The sequence below is a fragment of the Hyaena hyaena genome, unplaced genomic scaffold (assembly GCF_003009895.1).
Source record: "Hyaena hyaena isolate Hyena2069 unplaced genomic scaffold, ASM300989v1 scaffold_43, whole genome shotgun sequence".
NCBI classification, from domain to species: domain Eukaryota; kingdom Metazoa; phylum Chordata; class Mammalia; order Carnivora; family Hyaenidae; genus Hyaena; species Hyaena hyaena.
In genome coordinates, this window is record NW_024080675.1 from 4,719,534 (window position 1) to 4,735,850 (window position 16,317).

The 16,317-nt window shown below is 46.8% G+C and overlaps 1 protein-coding gene and 1 long non-coding RNA gene across 4 annotated transcripts in view; one reads left to right on the forward strand and one right to left on the reverse strand.

The window, feature by feature from the left end:
* Nucleotides 1-39: 39 nt before the first annotated feature.
* Nucleotides 40-16,317, reverse strand: part of LOC120230509 — a 17,150-nt gene continuing 872 nt past the window's right edge. Inside the window, exons 2-4 of one of the 2 annotated variants that reach the window (XR_005528046.1) lie at nt 7,591-7,696; nt 7,217-7,463; nt 40-149 (exon numbers count right to left, since the gene is read on the reverse strand). This is a non-coding gene — a long non-coding RNA (uncharacterized LOC120230509). Of the gene's footprint in view, nt 150-3,313; nt 3,582-7,216; nt 7,464-7,590; nt 7,697-16,317 lie in introns of those variants that run through there. The other variant, XR_005528045.1, reaches the window with a different exon arrangement.
* The window catches only part of CD34 (CD34 molecule), a 23,978-nt gene continuing 22,237 nt past the window's right edge, over nt 14,577-16,317 (forward strand). The window contains exon 1 of one of the 2 annotated variants that reach the window (XM_039230106.1): nt 14,577-14,821. In XM_039230106.1, coding sequence (XP_039086037.1) covers nt 14,743-14,821 — 79 coding nt within the window. In that variant the 5' untranslated portion in view covers nt 14,577-14,742. The remainder of the gene's footprint in view (nt 14,822-16,317) is intronic. The other variant, XM_039230105.1, reaches the window with a different exon arrangement.

Here is a 16,317-nt window from a genome sequence, read left to right on the forward strand (position 1 = left end):
GAAAACTGAGATAAAGGAAAGGAAACCACTTGCCTTTTACACAACTAATAGCGTTTTAAAGTTGGCATTCAAATCCGGGTCTGTCTGCTTCCAAAGCCTGGTTTGGTTTTGTTTTCCTTTCACTATTTATTCCTCCTCTCCTAACGACACTATAGAATAATCACAGAAATGAAATTGAGGTTGTTGGAGATTTGATGCTTACCTCTAGATTTCTAACTGTGTAGCACATAACATTCAACATCCGTAAAGAAGGGCTCACTATGCTTTCTTATTCTAAATATAAATATTGCTGTATGTCTGAATTACTTCGTGCTGAGTCACAAATCCCCCCACCCCCCCGCCAGAGCATATTGACATCAAACAACAAGGATGTCATCAGGTTGGATAATTCCATGGGTCAGGGCTCGGCAGGAGGGTTTGTTTCTGCTCTACTACTGCGGTGCCTCAGCTGGGGAAAGAGGGATGGCTGGATGCTTCCCTTCACTGATATGCCTGGTGCCTGATCAGAAGCGGAAAGGCTGGGCTCAGCTGGGGTCCTCAGGCAGAGCTCCTGGAAGAGGTCTCTCCAGACAGCGTGGCAGGGGTGGGGCTCTGGGAGAGGGAGCCTGTCAGGGGAGCAGGCATTCCCAGAGCAAAAGGAGAACACTGCAGGGCTCTTCTGCTCTAGCCTCTGAAGTGTCCCAGCAGCACCGACACGGTCCTCCATTAACCAAAGCAGTCAAGCCAGATCCGATGTGAGGGGCAGGAGCATAGAGCCCGCCTCTCAGTGGTAGGGAGGAGTCTCAACAAGTTTGGGACATCTTAAAACCACCAAGGTTTATGAAAATATCAAGACTTATGTTTGTGATATCTGAACCCCTGTTTCTCTCCTTGCGGCTGGTATTGGATTAGGGAGTGATACCTTCACAGTACCCAAAGTTAGATGCAGGAGACATGTGACATTTCAATGGGTCCCCATCACCCCTCACGACAGGAGGGTGTGGAGTGGTATTAGAAACAAATTCTAAACCTCCCATTCCCATCTTCTGGAATTTTCCCATTGCTATGAACCATGACAAAAAAAAAAAAAAAAAAAAAAACTGGCATCTTGTGATACCCAAGAAATGTAACAGGGAAACATCCCTGACTTAAGAAATTTTATTTTGAATGATGATAAGTCATATATGGGGAGATACTTAAACAACAATAAATAAACATGTTAGTATTTCATTCAAACAGTAATAGAGCACATTTACTGAGTACTTAACTTACCACTTATCAGCACCATGCTCAGCACTTCTTTGATCTTTTAAGATTCTATGCCCTTTCAATCAAAGGGTGGTCCTCAGACCGGCAGTATCAACATCACCTGGGAGCTTGTTAAGAATGCAGAATTTTGGGCCGCAGCCCAGACCTCCCGAATCAGAATCTGCATTTTTAACAAGATCCTCAGGCGATTCATGTGCCCATTAAAGCGTTAACACACTGCTTCACTGCTTTATGAAGTAGGCACTGTTACCATCTGCCTGCAGAAACTTGCTGAAGGTGCACAATTTGGGGGGTTAGCAGAGCCAGAATCCGCATCCAGGTCTGATGGGTTCCAAGCCCCCCATGCTCCTGACAACTACTCCAAAATGCCTCACAGTCATTTTCATCATCATTATCAGCAAGGGCTCTGCCACATGGACAACTGTCATCTGCTTACAGGGAGGTCGTGAAACTCTTCTGTGATTCTGAAAATGAGGCTCGGGAACACATTTCCCCACCAAAGCCACATTGCTCCATCCCTGCCCGAATTGTTTAGCCCTCTGTTTCCTCTGAAAGACTGAGAGTTCCCTAAGAGTTGGGACCATTGCCCTGTCTGTTATCATGTCTCCAGAAATTAACACGGAAGCTGGCACGTAACATATGATCTATTCCTTACGTGCTCATTAATGAATCAACAATAGACCTGTTTGTTCAAGTGATCTGAATAGATTGTGGACAGTTAACTGGAGGCTGATGAGATTTTGCAATAAGAGAAGGTGCAAGGCTTTTCTCTGGCATTTGTTACAAGCCCAGGATTTCAGCTGCAGAAAACCAAGGCACGAAGCTGTTCTTGGGTTGTCAGCGCGGCTTATCTCTCCATGCAGGCAGCCCCCAACCTCAGCCAAGCAATGGAACTTTCTAAGAACTGTTCTTTCCTTCCCAGCTCTGGAGCCCAACTCCTCTGTGGCCATAATTAAACCCCACCCGATTTAGGAAGATCACGATCCATGAAACACCAACGTGCTTGGGCATGATTTCTGTGGTCCCTCCATTTCTTTTCTTTTTCTTTTTCTTTTTTTTTTCTTTTTTCTTTTTTTTTTATTCTATTATATCTCATCTCTTCCTATTGAGAAATCTAAGAGAACATGGCCACAGAGCAATAGTTAGCAGTTAGAGCCACCAGATGTCCTGGTTTGCCCAGGACAGACTCTGTTTATGCTTTCTATCCTGGCATAGTTATCAACAACATCCTCCTTCACTGTCAAAAACGTCTCTGTTTGGATGATAGATTAGATGGTCACCCTGGTCACCGGGGCCTGTGATGCCCTGAAGTTACCTCGGGAGCCCGACCAGGACCAGTCTCTCTTGCAGGGATCTGCCTTCTGGACTGCCACATCACCCATTGCTGGCTATTTCTTTAAGTATGGTCTCCAGGTCACCTGCCGCAGTCAGCGACGGAGCTGCCCAGGCCCCCGCCTTGATCCTACTCAGTCAGAAGCGGAAGCTTCCTTTTCCCCAGGGCCTTAGCCTGACACCCTGCTGGAACATTAGCTCCCCTTAAAGACCACTGAGAACCTTCGCCTCCCCCAGGACACATCCTCCCAACACGGGGCATCCAGAAGCCTTAGTTTTCAGTCTCAAGGCCTCCAGCTTCCCACCACCCCTCAGCAGTAGCCTGAAAACACCACCCTTCTTTGCACACCGCCCGGCTATTATTAGGCGGTAGCGTCAGAGACCAGAACAGCAGTCCCCGGCGGCCCTTTGATCCCCCGGCGGAGGAGAGAATCGCCGGAATGGACAGCCCAGCCTGAAGTCAGAGAGCCCAGTTCTCTTTTCTCTGGGCTCCGGGGGACTGCAGGCCAGCAGGAAGGAGCTGAGCTATTCTTAGCCAAGGTGTGGGAGCCTGGCAGGAGCTGCACACATTGCCCCAAGGGTCAGAGACAGGAACTGGCCACCCACTTTGGCAGCTCCGCCCCCTTCCTTTGGCTGCCCCTCACACAAGGAAATGGCCACCCCGCCCCACAACCCAACAGCAACTATGGCTCAGATTTGGGTACCCCCTCAGTCCCCTCAGCAGCAAATCTGTCTCGGCCCCCCTCTTACGGGGGTCAGTGTGTGGGTACAGTGGGAGCGCTTCAGCAGCCCTCTCAGTTCCTTCATGGAACCCGATCACTCCACAGATGAAAGCTGAGCTCCAGAGCGGGGAGCGATTCGTCCAGGCCCACCTGTACTCAGGGTCTGACCCAGAACTCTAACCAGTGCAGGGTTGGGTGATCGGTTACGGCTGCTGTAAGGTCAGGCTAAGGTTTCCAAGTGCCAGTCAGAAAGCATGGGCTATCGGTGACCACATCCTCCTAGGTCCTCAGGAAAATGAAGAAAAATAGGATAAGATCACCAATTGTACTTTTGTAGAAAGGGCATTCTTTTGAGTTTACACTCTTCTTAACTTGACGTTGTGAAAAAAAATGGCTTCATTTTTATGAAATGACTATACTAGCACATTACAGTCCTATGTCAGCCCCTAACACTAAAACATCATTTACTGATGTGCGGAGGGAACATATATATGTGAACCAGTAAAGCAGAGAGTGCTGGCAAGAAAATAAAGCCACAGTTCATTCATTCATTCCATACATCTTCAGGGGGTTTGCTGCTGGCCTGCATTGTGCCAGGGCACAAAAAACACATGGCTTCTGCCCTCATGTTGCTTACAGCCAGATACGGGTGACAAGGGACAAACAAGTAAATGTGTGGCTGGAAAATGTGATGCGAGCTACAAATGAGTTTTTGAGAGGAAGGAGGATGTAAGAGAGAACAGAAGGGACTGGGCAGGGGGGACTTAGTTTCCACGGGGTGGTCATGGAAGACCAGAAGATGAGGAGGCATTTTACAGAAAGCAAAGGGAAGAGGAGCGGTCAGAGGGACAGCTCCGGCAGAGATCTGAGGTTGGACGAGAACTTGGCAAGCTCTAGGAGACAGCCAGTGTTGGGGACAGTGTGCCAGGGGTCCCACTCAGAGAGGAGGGCTGGCAGTCAGGGGAGAGCCCAGCCCCTTCAGAAATGATTGGCTACCATGAGGGGTTTGGCTTTTATTTTAGAGCAATGGGAAGTCATTGGAGCATTTTCAGCAGGGGGATGAAATGGCCCCATCTTAATTTTAAACATATTATCTCTGCCTGCTGTGTGAAGAATGAGTAGGGGAAACCAAGAGTGGCCACAGGGAGACCCGATCGAAGGCCACTGGTATTCCAAGTGAGAAATGCAGGAGATAGAGAAGTGATAGACTGTTCTCAAGATTATGTTCTCCTAGGGGCGCCTGGGTGGCTTAGTCGGTTAAGTGTCCGACTTTCGCTTAGGTCATGAACTAGCAGTTCGTGGGTTCGAGCCCCGCGTCGGGCTCTGTGCTGACTGCCAGCTCAGAGCCTGGAGCCTGTTTCAGTCTGTGACTCCCTCTCTCTCTCTGACCCTCCCCTGCTCACGCTGTCTCTCTCTCTCTCTCCTAGAAATAAAAAAAATAAAAAAAAAATAAAAAGATTATGTTCTCCTTGTAAGCAAACACACACACACACACACACACATACACACACACACACACACACACACACACAATGAGTCAGATTATTTGGCAAATTCAATAAAGTCATATGTTTGGACACAGAGTTTTGGATACCAGAGCTGAGAACACTCCAGGACCTGCCTTCTCCATCTTCAGTTCTAATCCTCTGGCTTTACTGCGGGGTCTCCAGATGGTCACTGTGCTCGCTCCTCTAGGTCAATACCTCCTCAGAGGAATCTGCCAGGCCCTGTCCCTGCTGTCCCCAAGCAGTCCTCCCAGAGCTCCCCAGTTTGGATATGGCCATCTCTAGAGAAAACCCACATCTGGGAAGCAGCTGCCTGGCCACTCTCACAAAATCATCATCTAATCCGGTTGAAGCAGGAGTGGAGTGAAGGCGTGGAAGACTAGGAAAAACATGAGGCCCGTCCAAGATGGGATCTGAGTAGAGTGTCAGGGGCACCACCCCATCTTTTGAGACATGCCTCCAGGGTTGCCCTTGGGATTTCAACTGGCCTTTGTGCCTTCCTCTGATCCCTGCAAAGCCAGATGTGTCCCACAGCTGTATACCATCTGCTACCCTCCACCCCAGAGGAAGCTACAGTTTGGGGGTTAGAGAAGTGAGGGAAAGACAATGACTTTTCTTTGGCTCTGGAAGGGTGAGTTATAGGAATGAGTCTAGACTTCCCACGAAGTAGGCAAATGGCCTGGAGTCCATCTGCACAGTGGCTCCCCCAAAACTCTCTCCTGGCGTGGAAAAAAAAATGGAAAGGAAACTCAATGTCCTGGGGCTTCCAAACTCCTTTCTTCCTAAATGGTTCATAGACTCCAGTGTAGAGACTTCCTCTTTCCTGCTCACTACACTCCCTGTCCCTCTTCCTTCCTCTGCACCCCCAAGCACTTGCACCCCAAACTTCCAAACATGGATCACTAAAAGTCCTGCATATCCAGGCTGGCTGACTTGGAAACCTCCCTAAAGGAAGAGAACTGTACTTCCATCCAGTAGATGATGTTATCAGCCCCCTCCCTGAGCTCAGAAGTTTGGTGCGGCCTAGACATATGGATCTTTTTAGAGACTCATGCAATTTGGCAACCCTGTTTCACACCCTCCAAGCCCTGCTGCTCTGACATTGCTCTGCTAGGAGTGCACCAGGAGAGGCAAGGAGCAGATCTTTGCAAGCTCTTGTATTCTTCTTCCCTGGTTGTTTCTCCTGGCAGCTCTCTACTCAATCTGGAAAACAAAAAGCGTCTCTCTCCTGGTTCAATCTTTGGCTGAAAACAGAAAGGAGTTGAGAGACGCAGAGAGAGAGAGAAGGAAAAGAGAAACAGGGAGAGAAAGAGAGACGAAGAGATAGAGAGAGAGGGAGAGAGAGAAGGAGGGGAGAGGAGAGGGACAAATGAGAGAAAGAACACAGAACTATACCAGTCAGTTTTCCAAGACAAAGATTGAGAGCCCCTCAACCAGCTACACACTTTGCCTTACTCCTCCTCCTCTTCCCTATTTCCAGCCACTCCAGGGAGAGCTACTTGCATCCCCCAAGTGTGTGTGGCTGGTGCTGCTGGGTTGTGCAGTGCACAGCCTGAGCACTGTTTACTTCGACCCTGCCTCCTTCATCAGGTAATCCATCCAGAGCCTCTGATGAGTCAATTCAGCCTTGCTCTGTATGTTCCAAAATGATGAAAAATGCTTCTATGGAGACAAAAAGATGTCTCTGAACCTTCACAGGTTCACAGTTGTCCCCCCTTTTTTCCCCAGCCAGACACACAGGAGGAGGCTGGCATGTTTTGGAGGGAAGGGAACTTTCTTGCTGCCCCTGGAAGAAAGAACGACTGCTCAGAAAGCAGCAGCCAGAACTGCCAAGGAAAGTATTCTGGCACTCAGAGATCCTCTCCGAGCACGAGGCCTCTGGTGACCCCCCCAAGTGGTGCATCTGCAAATTTTGAACCCTAAAGGGTTCATCTTGGATGAAGATGCTAAGCTAGGAGGGGTCCCCCAAGTTCACTGGAAGTGGGCTGTGCCCACCCTCTGCCTCCAAGGTGGTCTCTTCCAGGCCCCAGGCCCAACTCAGAAGATGAGAAGCCAGAGAAGTGAGAAGAGAGGAATACTTTGCCGTTTTCTTCCAGAACCAGGCCTGCACCCACCACCTTATTTTATTTTTGATGGTTTCAAGACAGAAAAGACCTCTACACAAAGCATAAGAGTCAATAGCTTGGGACAGATGTTTCCTTTCGAGCCACATTTTCCTGCCCTAAGTTAAAAATAGTTACCCTCTTTGCTTTGGCTTCCGTAAGATGTATGTTATTAATGCTCTCCATTTGGATTTCCAGAGATGAAGATTGATGGGTCCCTAGATTTTAAAGCCTATTGGTCCAGGAAATAGATGCAGCATTGGATGCGAGATAATCCAGCCCCTTGAGAGTGGTTCCCCACACCTACCTTCAGGTAGCACCCCACAGAGTTTCCCAAGTGAAGAAGTAGTTTCAGTTTTGCCAAGTAGCTCCACTTTTGTTTCTCCATAAATTCTTCCTCCGTACAATTTTCTTGAATCAATTACACCCTGACCCCTGGGGTAGTCTGGACCCCCTCTCATACTCTGGCTTTAATAGAAACATAAATACGATCCAGTAGCGTTCATGAGCAATACTGAGATAGGCGTGCATGATCAGGAAGATTCATTGAAAGCCTAAAAAAAAAACACAAGGGAAATGAGCAGAGACAATACCAGAAGTGCAGACACACTCATATTCACAAACAATGGATGTCTGACCCATTCTCAGAGAGCTTCTTCCCAAGACTTAACGGATCCTTACCCAAGCTGTCCTCACCACAGACATGTTCACCCTTCAGCCAAGCTTCATTCGGTGATCACAAGGCTGCTATCCAGACAATCCATAGACAATCCAGGTCCTGACATAGCTAAAGGAAAGAACTATAATAGTTCATCATTGCCACACCTTTCACCTTCTCAGAAGGAAAATTGCTTTGCTTATTATATTTGTTTGTAAAGGTAACGCATAGACGGCTATTGTAGAAACCAAATGTACAGCCTGCCTACAGACATGGAGAAGAAAGTGATATTCACCCATAACTTCACCGCCAGAGACAATCGTTGTGTATGCATGGGATGCATGTTATCACTTCACACGCTGACCTTTCCCCCTTCCCGCAATAAAACAGCGTCGCACTGTGACATGATTTTATCTCCACTTACAGATCACCAGCTCCTAATAGCTGCAGCAATGCACAGAAAAGCTGTGGACTGTGTGCAAGTCTAGCCGAAATGCTACATCCTTTCTCTCTGATTCAGAAGCTTGTCCCTTAGGAGCAAAAATTGAGATGGTTGCCCGAGGCCAATGCTTGGAGGGGAGGGGGGAATGAGACATTACATGTTATGCTTCTTTTCTAATCATCATTACATTTTTGCCTTTAATGATATCCTAAGGGGCCTGTGAAAGATGCCAACAGATGACCGCGGGCGCCTGCCTTGGGTGGTCAGCCCAAGCTCACTCCCTTCTGAGCAATAGCCCCACCCCTCCAAACGCAACCAAGGGATCTTTTATCAACATCAGAATATTGTCCAACCTACTTAGAGTTATGTACGTGTGCATTTTCACTTATGTATATATACATATACATCCAGAAGTAATTTGAAAACTTCTGTAAACTTAAATATTTGTAACAAATGAAGACACACGTTATTCACAAACAAGTAATGATACAGATTAAAAAGGGAACATACTCCAGATAAAGCAGAGATTAATGAGACAAAAGGAATTTTATCAGTAACAACTGGAAGACTTTGAGAAATATATAATTGCCTAGGAAAATAATAACACTTCCTCAAGAAGACATTTTTTTAAGCTGAGAACTCATAACAACTAATGGAAACAGTATTTGAAAATAGTCTCACACTAAATACCAGGCTCAAGTGATTTCACAGGCAAGTTCTAACAAATCTTTAAGGAAGTAATCATCCCAATCTTATAAAAACTCTTCCTGAGAATAGAAAAAAGGAAAGGAAAAAGAGAAGAAATACTCTCCAACTCATTTTAGAAGAACTTTATCACCCCAATACCAAAATCAAACAATGACAGAGTGATGAAGGAAAAACTACAGGCTCATTTCATTTATGAATACAGAAGCAAAAATCATAAATAGAAGATTGGATTCACAAATTAAATTCTACAGTGTATAAAAATGATAATAAGCCATGTCAAAGTTGGGTTTAATGCAAAGTTGGCTTAATGTTAGAAAATCTATAAATGTAATTTACTCTACTACCATATTAAAAGAGCAAAACCATATATCATTTCAGTAGATCTAGATAAGACATTTAAATAAAAAGTAGTAAGTTCATTATTAAAGACAGAAATCTTTTGGTAAATGAGGAATACAAGAAAATGAGTTTTGCATGATACAAAGCACATATAAAAAATTAAGCATATATAGTCCTAAGTGGGGAAACATTAGAATATTAGCCTTTAAGATCTGAAATGAGGCCAGCATGTATAAGGTAACACATCTTTACTCCTTGTAGTGGATGTTCTTGCCGGTATGTTAACTTTAAAACATTAATTCAGAGGGAGAAGGTTTGGAAAGAAAAAAATGAAATTATCACTATATCCAGTTGATATGATCATTTACATGGAAAACCCAAAGAATCTCCAAACACTGAATAGTAGGAGAATTTCACAAGATAACTCAATAGAAGATTAATATAAGACAATGAATTGTATTTTCACATGCCCGCAACAAAAATAATTAAAAAGAAGATATTATTTATAATAGCATTAGAGGACATCAATCCCCCAGGAATAAATCTAACAAAAGATGCATTAAACCACAACAGGAAAAGTCATAAACTTTAAGGAAGACCCAAACAATGGAGAGCTATGCCAAATTCACAGAAGGAAAGATTTGGTCCTCTCCAAATTAATCTACAGAGAAGGTCTGATCAAAATCCAAAGGGCTATTTCAGGAGAGAACCTGATAAGCAGATTCTAATGCAGGTGGAAGAGTAAAGAGCAGAGAATAGCTAGGCCACTTTTCTAAGGCGAATTAGAGTCTCACTACCCATATCAGGCCCTCCTCAAAGCTGCAGTAAATCAGGCAGTGGTAAAGGCACTGGGATACGTATGGTGACCAATGGATAGAGTCCAGGAACTGGCCCATATTGACATGAAATGTTGGCATATGACAGAATGGCAATTCAGATCAGCATGGAAAGGAGAGTAAACAGAGCCGGGAAAGTGGTTATCTGTATGAAAAATACATGACACTGGATTAGTGCCAGTTATTTACCCTGAATCTCTTAGTTCCAACCCTATATTACTATATTCTTCTCTAAATGCTGGATATGTATAGTGTGTGTTTGCTCCATTATGGGAGACCATTCAATTCTTCTACAGAGGTCAAGGAAAGCAAAGAAGATGGGCAAAATTCATCAGCTCTACAGATAAATCTACAGATAAAACGTAAGCAAGTCTTGTGAGACATAGGCAGAATTCAGACATGCTAAAAATAGGTAGCAAGTTTGTAATATGCAAAGAAGTATAAAAATAAAAGAAATGGGGGGCGCCTGGGTGGCTCATTGGGCAAGCTTCTGACTTTGGCTCAGGTCGTGATCTCGTAGTTTGTGAGTTCAAGCCCCGCATTGGGCTCTGTGCTGACAGCTCAGAGCCTGGAGCCTGCTTTGGATTCTGTGTCTCCCTCTCTCTGCCCCTTCCCCCGCTCACATTCTGTATGTGTGTGTGTGTGTGTGTCTCTCTCAAAAATAAACATTAAAAAACAAAAAGAAAAGGAGTATATTTTAAGAAGAATGGAACAAACAAGAGTATTACTTACAGGTAGAAAGGAATAGAAACATTAAATCATAAATCGCAGGGTATAGAGCCTACCACCTCAGGGTTCACAGCCAGGTCATTATCTACATAAACTGTCTACCTATTGGTGACACCATTCTGGTTCCTGTATTCCCCAGAAATGAAAAAAAAAAAAAAAAGTGGGGGGTGGGGGGGACAGAACATGGACTAGCTGTGTGAGCAGACCTGTGGCCAGCATTGGTTGCAAACCAACTGGCTGCAACATTGTTTCCCATCAATCTGCTATCTACTTCTCTTTTACTTCCCCTCAATTCTTGTCCTCATAACTATGCTTTCAGAGTAGAACACAAGAGAGTAGGGTCCACTCACCCTGCTTGCTTCCTATCCCAAGCAGGTTAATGTATCCCAACTCTTTCCTCTTGTTTCTGACTGTGTTTTACATAGATTCAATAACCTTTGTGATCTGATCACCATAGTTTAGCCTGAGCCTTCCTGGTCTGTGGCCTCTACAGCCTGCCTATGGTGTACTTGGAGGCTACCACTACCTGGGCCTAATTTCCCACAGGACATTGGAGCCAGGAATCTCCATGCCACATTTCCCAGACCCCCTTTTCAGTGGCTTTCTAGCTGGGTTCTGTCAAGAGGATGCACTGAAGAGAGATTAGGGGGTAAGAGGAGGAAAGAAGGGACTCCCTTCTGACTTTAAGTGCTCACTGCCTCCCTGTAGCCTCTGAACACCTCTGTCACCAAGGCTCCCTCCCTACCAAACAGGGGTTTAAACCCTGAGAGTTTTCAAAGAGCCACAACAAGTTTGCAACTTGGGAAAAAGGTCTTATTTACAAAATATGAAATTGGAAAATCAAAGTGAACAAAAGTTTTATTAACTGTCCATAAAAGGTAAACTCTGGCAACTTGTAACCCACAAGTCAACTCTAACACTTTTATATAAATGTAATTAAGTCTGAATTACAAGAACCAAATGAAGAATATACTTTAAAACTAAAAAACTTTTAAAAATCTTTTCCATTATTGTTTTATATCAAAGAAGTCTATTTAACATGGGATGAGGGGCAATTTTAAATTGATTGATATGACATGGATGGGTTGGGGCTGGGGTGGGATGATGTTCTACATCATATGACATCATGGGGTGGTCATAACCTAGAGGTTTATAAAGGGTCTGACAGAGCCTCTCACTCTGGATCTTTCTATTGGAGCCTCTACTATATGCAATGCAGGTAACATCTTCTTCTGGCACCAGTTTATGTGATGAAGTGGGGGGCAGAGACACCAAGGGGCAACCAAGAAAAGCTAGAGCTTTGAAGACACTTGGTAGCTCACCTCTCTCTGACTGTAAGGAAACATAATGCTGGTGCCCATGATGGACTTGTGTCCAGTGGCCTGCCTGAACCTGAATTTGTGGGTGGTTGGGGCAAGCTTGTGTGCGTGTGAAGTGGTGAGTCTCAAGGACCTTGGAAAATAGGAAGGGTAGCCAGTTATTACCCAGTGTCATAGTTGTGGTACAGACCGAAGGAGAACAGATCTGGCTTCTCAGAGGAAGGGATGTCAGCCTCCCATCCCTGTACTCCTATTTTTCCTCTCTGAAGTAGGCCATCCACTTTGCATGGAGCAGGTCTTCTTTCTAAACTAGGGCTTCTAGAACTTAGTGTGCATAAGAATCACAGAAAATCAAAGGATACAAATACACAGATTCGAACTGGTACACGCACCCCAATGTTTATAGCATGTTTATGACCAACAATAGTCAAACTATGGAGAGAGCCCAAATGTTCATCAACTGATAAATGGATGAGGAAGGAAGATATATCATATATATGTCATATATATATATGTTATATAGGTATATATATATATAATGGAATATTACTCAACCATCAAAAAGGATGAATTATTGCCAGTTGCAACAATGTGGATGGAGCTAGAATGTATTATGCTAAGTGAAACAAGTCAGAGAAAAACAAGTACCATATGATTTTACTCCTATGTGGAATTTAAGAAACAAAACAGATGAACATATGGGGGGGGGAGGGAAACAAACCACAGGAGACCCTTAAGGATAGAGAAACAACTGGGGGAAGTGAGGGGGAGGATGGGCCAGGTGGTGATGGGCATTAAGGAGGGCATTTGTGATGATGAGCACTGGGTGTTTTATGTAAATGGTGAATCACTGAACTCTACTGCTGAAACCAATATTGCACTGTACATTAACTAACTAGAATTTAAATACAAATTTGAAAAGAAAAACAAACAAAAAAAAGAATTATGGGTAGTTCCTATGTAAACTGCAGATTCCCACACCTTAACCTTGATTCTGTGTAAACCATGCTTTGAGAAGCTCTGCTCCAAAGCTAGTTAAGAAATTCAAGTGCTAGAGACAAATTCTTTCCTATCTTCTGTGGCCCGGCTAGGGCAGATAAATGGCATTTGAAGTAACCAGAAGAACCTACTAAGAATGAAGGAATATCCACATTGACCACACTGGTTTTCCTCTCTAGCAAGGATTATAACTCCACATTTTGTTCACGACCTCTGATTGGGTGTGAAGTAGACACAGTCTCAGCTGAGAATGTTGAGGGGAAGTTGAGAGAGGGGTTGGGAGAGGGGCCAATCTCTTCTCTCTATTTATTGGGAGTCCCAATACCATTGTGTCCTATCAAATTTGCATATTAAGCCTTTGGTTTTATTATGCGATGAAAGGGGTTGTTTCCTATTTAAAGGAAAGTTAGCCAATAAGATCAAAACAGAGAACTCTGGGTTTTGTTTCTAGACCTGGGTCCACGTCTCTCTCCTGTACCAACCAAAAGTTAGTAGATCGGAGGAGGACTGTAAAGATAAGTCTGCTTTCATGATGCTCGGGAGTCTGCAGACAAATAAATCAGGAAAGATCAGAGGCGGCTGGTCTGACTCTTCCTTCCTCCCAACTTGGGCTGTACAGGATGCATATCATGGGAGAGACTGGACTGAGTATTAGCAACCCTGTGATTCCCTTCATCTCAGAGCATGTTCCCAGACTGTGCCTTCCCGTATCTGCTCCCCGGCGTCCTCATCTCCGCCTCCCAGCCCCTCTCTCCTCTGGCGTCTTCCTCCCCCATCCAGTCCCATCTGCCACAAGACTGGCTGCCCAGCTCAGGGTTTCTGCAGTTCGGATTACCAACATCTAGCACAACTAGAGAGCAATAGGGAGCTCCAGGATCAGACAGGTGGTAGAGGGTGGGGTCAGGGGAAGCCCTTTTCCTGATGAAAGAGCCAGATAAAGCCTGTAGAGTCTCAAACCCAGAGCTGGAGAGGGGGTGACAGGAGAGAGGGTGTCCCAGCTCCAGGAGAGTCCTTTGTCTTTATGATGGTGGTGACAGGCTCAAACCATGTGGAAGATTAGGAACGGTCGCAGGAAAACCCCTCCAAAGCAACACAAATAGACAGATCTTGCAGGGGGAAAAAGTGAAAAGAAAATCAACAAGGATGGTTTGGACGGGTAAGCTGAATAATTGCGGTTATTTATGTGTCCCGTTCACTCTTTATGCTTCATTAACATGCAGCACAGTCTCTGGTGTGACTGTCATTAAATGCATCAGATTGGACACGGGCTACGATTTACCTGATTAGCAAAATGCTCACATTTGTAAACTCGGGTCCTCACAGTAGAGTCCTTTGGCAAGATGGTTCTCAGCTGAAAAGTTAAAAATAAAGGAAAACAAAAAGGAAAGAAAGCACGCACGCACACACACACACACACACACACACACACACACTCAGAGGAAACTTGCCCCCAGCCACCGGCCAGGCTGACACAAAGGGGTTAAAAGTTAAGTGGAAGGAGTAAGACGGGCCTCTATATAAACTTGAACAAGGCATCTGGGGCCCGCACAAACCTCCACCTTTTTTGGCCTCCACGGCGGCAACCCCAGCCCCTGCTAACGTCCTCCGCCTTTGGGACCAAGCGGGGAAGCTCACGGTAGTGGCGGCCAAGGAGAGGGGCCGGCCTTGCCAGGAATAAAGAGGGAGGGGAGGGGAAAAGGCGCGATCGCCCACCCCGCTCCCGGGCGGAGGGCGGGGGCAGCGCGTCCCGCGGGCCGAGCGCGTCTCGGGCTGTGCGCATCTCTGCGGAGCGGCGCGGGAAGGATGCTGGTCGGCAGGGGCGCGCGCGCGGGGCGCGGGATGCCGCGGGGCTGGACCGCGCTCTGCCTGCTCAGTCTGCTGCGTGAGTACCGGCCGCGCGCCCGGGCGGCGGGGAGGGTCCCCGCCTTCCCGGAGCCGAGCGCGCCGAGCCCGGGGAGGGCGCGTACGGAAGGGCCCCCTGCCCCAACCCACGCCCCACGCCCACGGCGGCTCCCGGTGTTGGGGGGTACCGGGGCCCTCCGGGACCCGCGCGCCACCTGGAAAGCGGTGGGGTGGACGGGGAGGCACGGCGGGCGACCCCGCCGCGAGTGTCACCCAGCCCAGGTGTAAACCGGAGGAGCTCTCCGAGCGTCCCGGAGTCGAACAGCGCGACTCATTTGAATTGTCCCTAACGTAGAGCGCTTCGAAGATGCCAGAGTCTGTTGAGCGGCCAGAGGTCCGGAGCGCAAAGCTGGATGGAGCCGGAGCCAGGAGAGGGGAGGAGAGAGGCAGGAAAAGTTTTGCGCCTGGGGGTTGATTCAGAAAAGCCCAGGCGGGTGAGGTTGCTGGGAAGAGAGCGCAGGGGCCCGCCAACCACCAGCCTTAGGCAAGCCCGAATTTCAAAATGGGAGGGAGACCAGCCTCAGAGGAGGCCCCAGCTCCGACGCCCGGGAGGCCCCCGGGGCAGGCTGAGTTAGGTGACCAGGAAGTGTGGAAGGAAGAACAGTCTGTGAAAGAATGCTTGCACTTAAGATCTGAAAGCTAAACTGCAACTCCCTCTTCGACACCCACACCCATTCCACTGGAGCGAAGGTGTAGTGGTCGGAGCCTGTTGTGCGCCCAGCCTCCCTCTCCCCTTCGCCACCCCCGGACCCTGGCACCAACTCCAACCTGTTACATTGGGGGGCTTTCTTCCCCTTCTCCCTCCAAGTTCTTTTTTTTTTTTTTTTTTTTTTTTACTGTTTTATTTATTTCTGAGAGAGAGAGCGAGCATGAGCAGGGGAGGGTCAGAGAAAGAGGGAGATACAGAATCTGAAACANTTTTACTGTTTTATTTATTTCTGAGAGAGAGAGCGAGCATGAGCAGGGGAGGGTCAGAGAAAGAGGGAGATACAGAATCTGAAACAGACTCCAGGCTCTGAGCTGGCTGGCAGTCAGCACAGAACCCGTCGCGGGGCTCGAACCCATGAGCCGTGAGATCATGACCTGAGCCAAAGTCGGAGGCTTAACCAACTGAGCCACCCGGGCGCCCTCTCCCCCTCCAAGTTCTAGAACTAGAATAGGTTAGCAGGCTTGTGGACACCCCTCCACTCACCCACACTTGCCCCTACTTCTTAGGATCTTGCTCTCACTTTTGTAAAGAAATAATAGGCAATGAGTATTTATTCTTAATCGCTTTCATTTGGGGGGTGCATTGTCTATCTCATCTCATTGCCTTTACAAGGTTTTAAACATTGTAAGTTGTTCTCTCCTTTGCTCAATATTCTGCTTCCAACCCTCTAGGGCCCCCAGTTTCCTACTCTAACCCAAAGGCCCCCCACCATGGCCGCACGGAGTGACGTGCGCCTGCCAGCAAGGCCCCTTGCTCTCAGTGTCCTC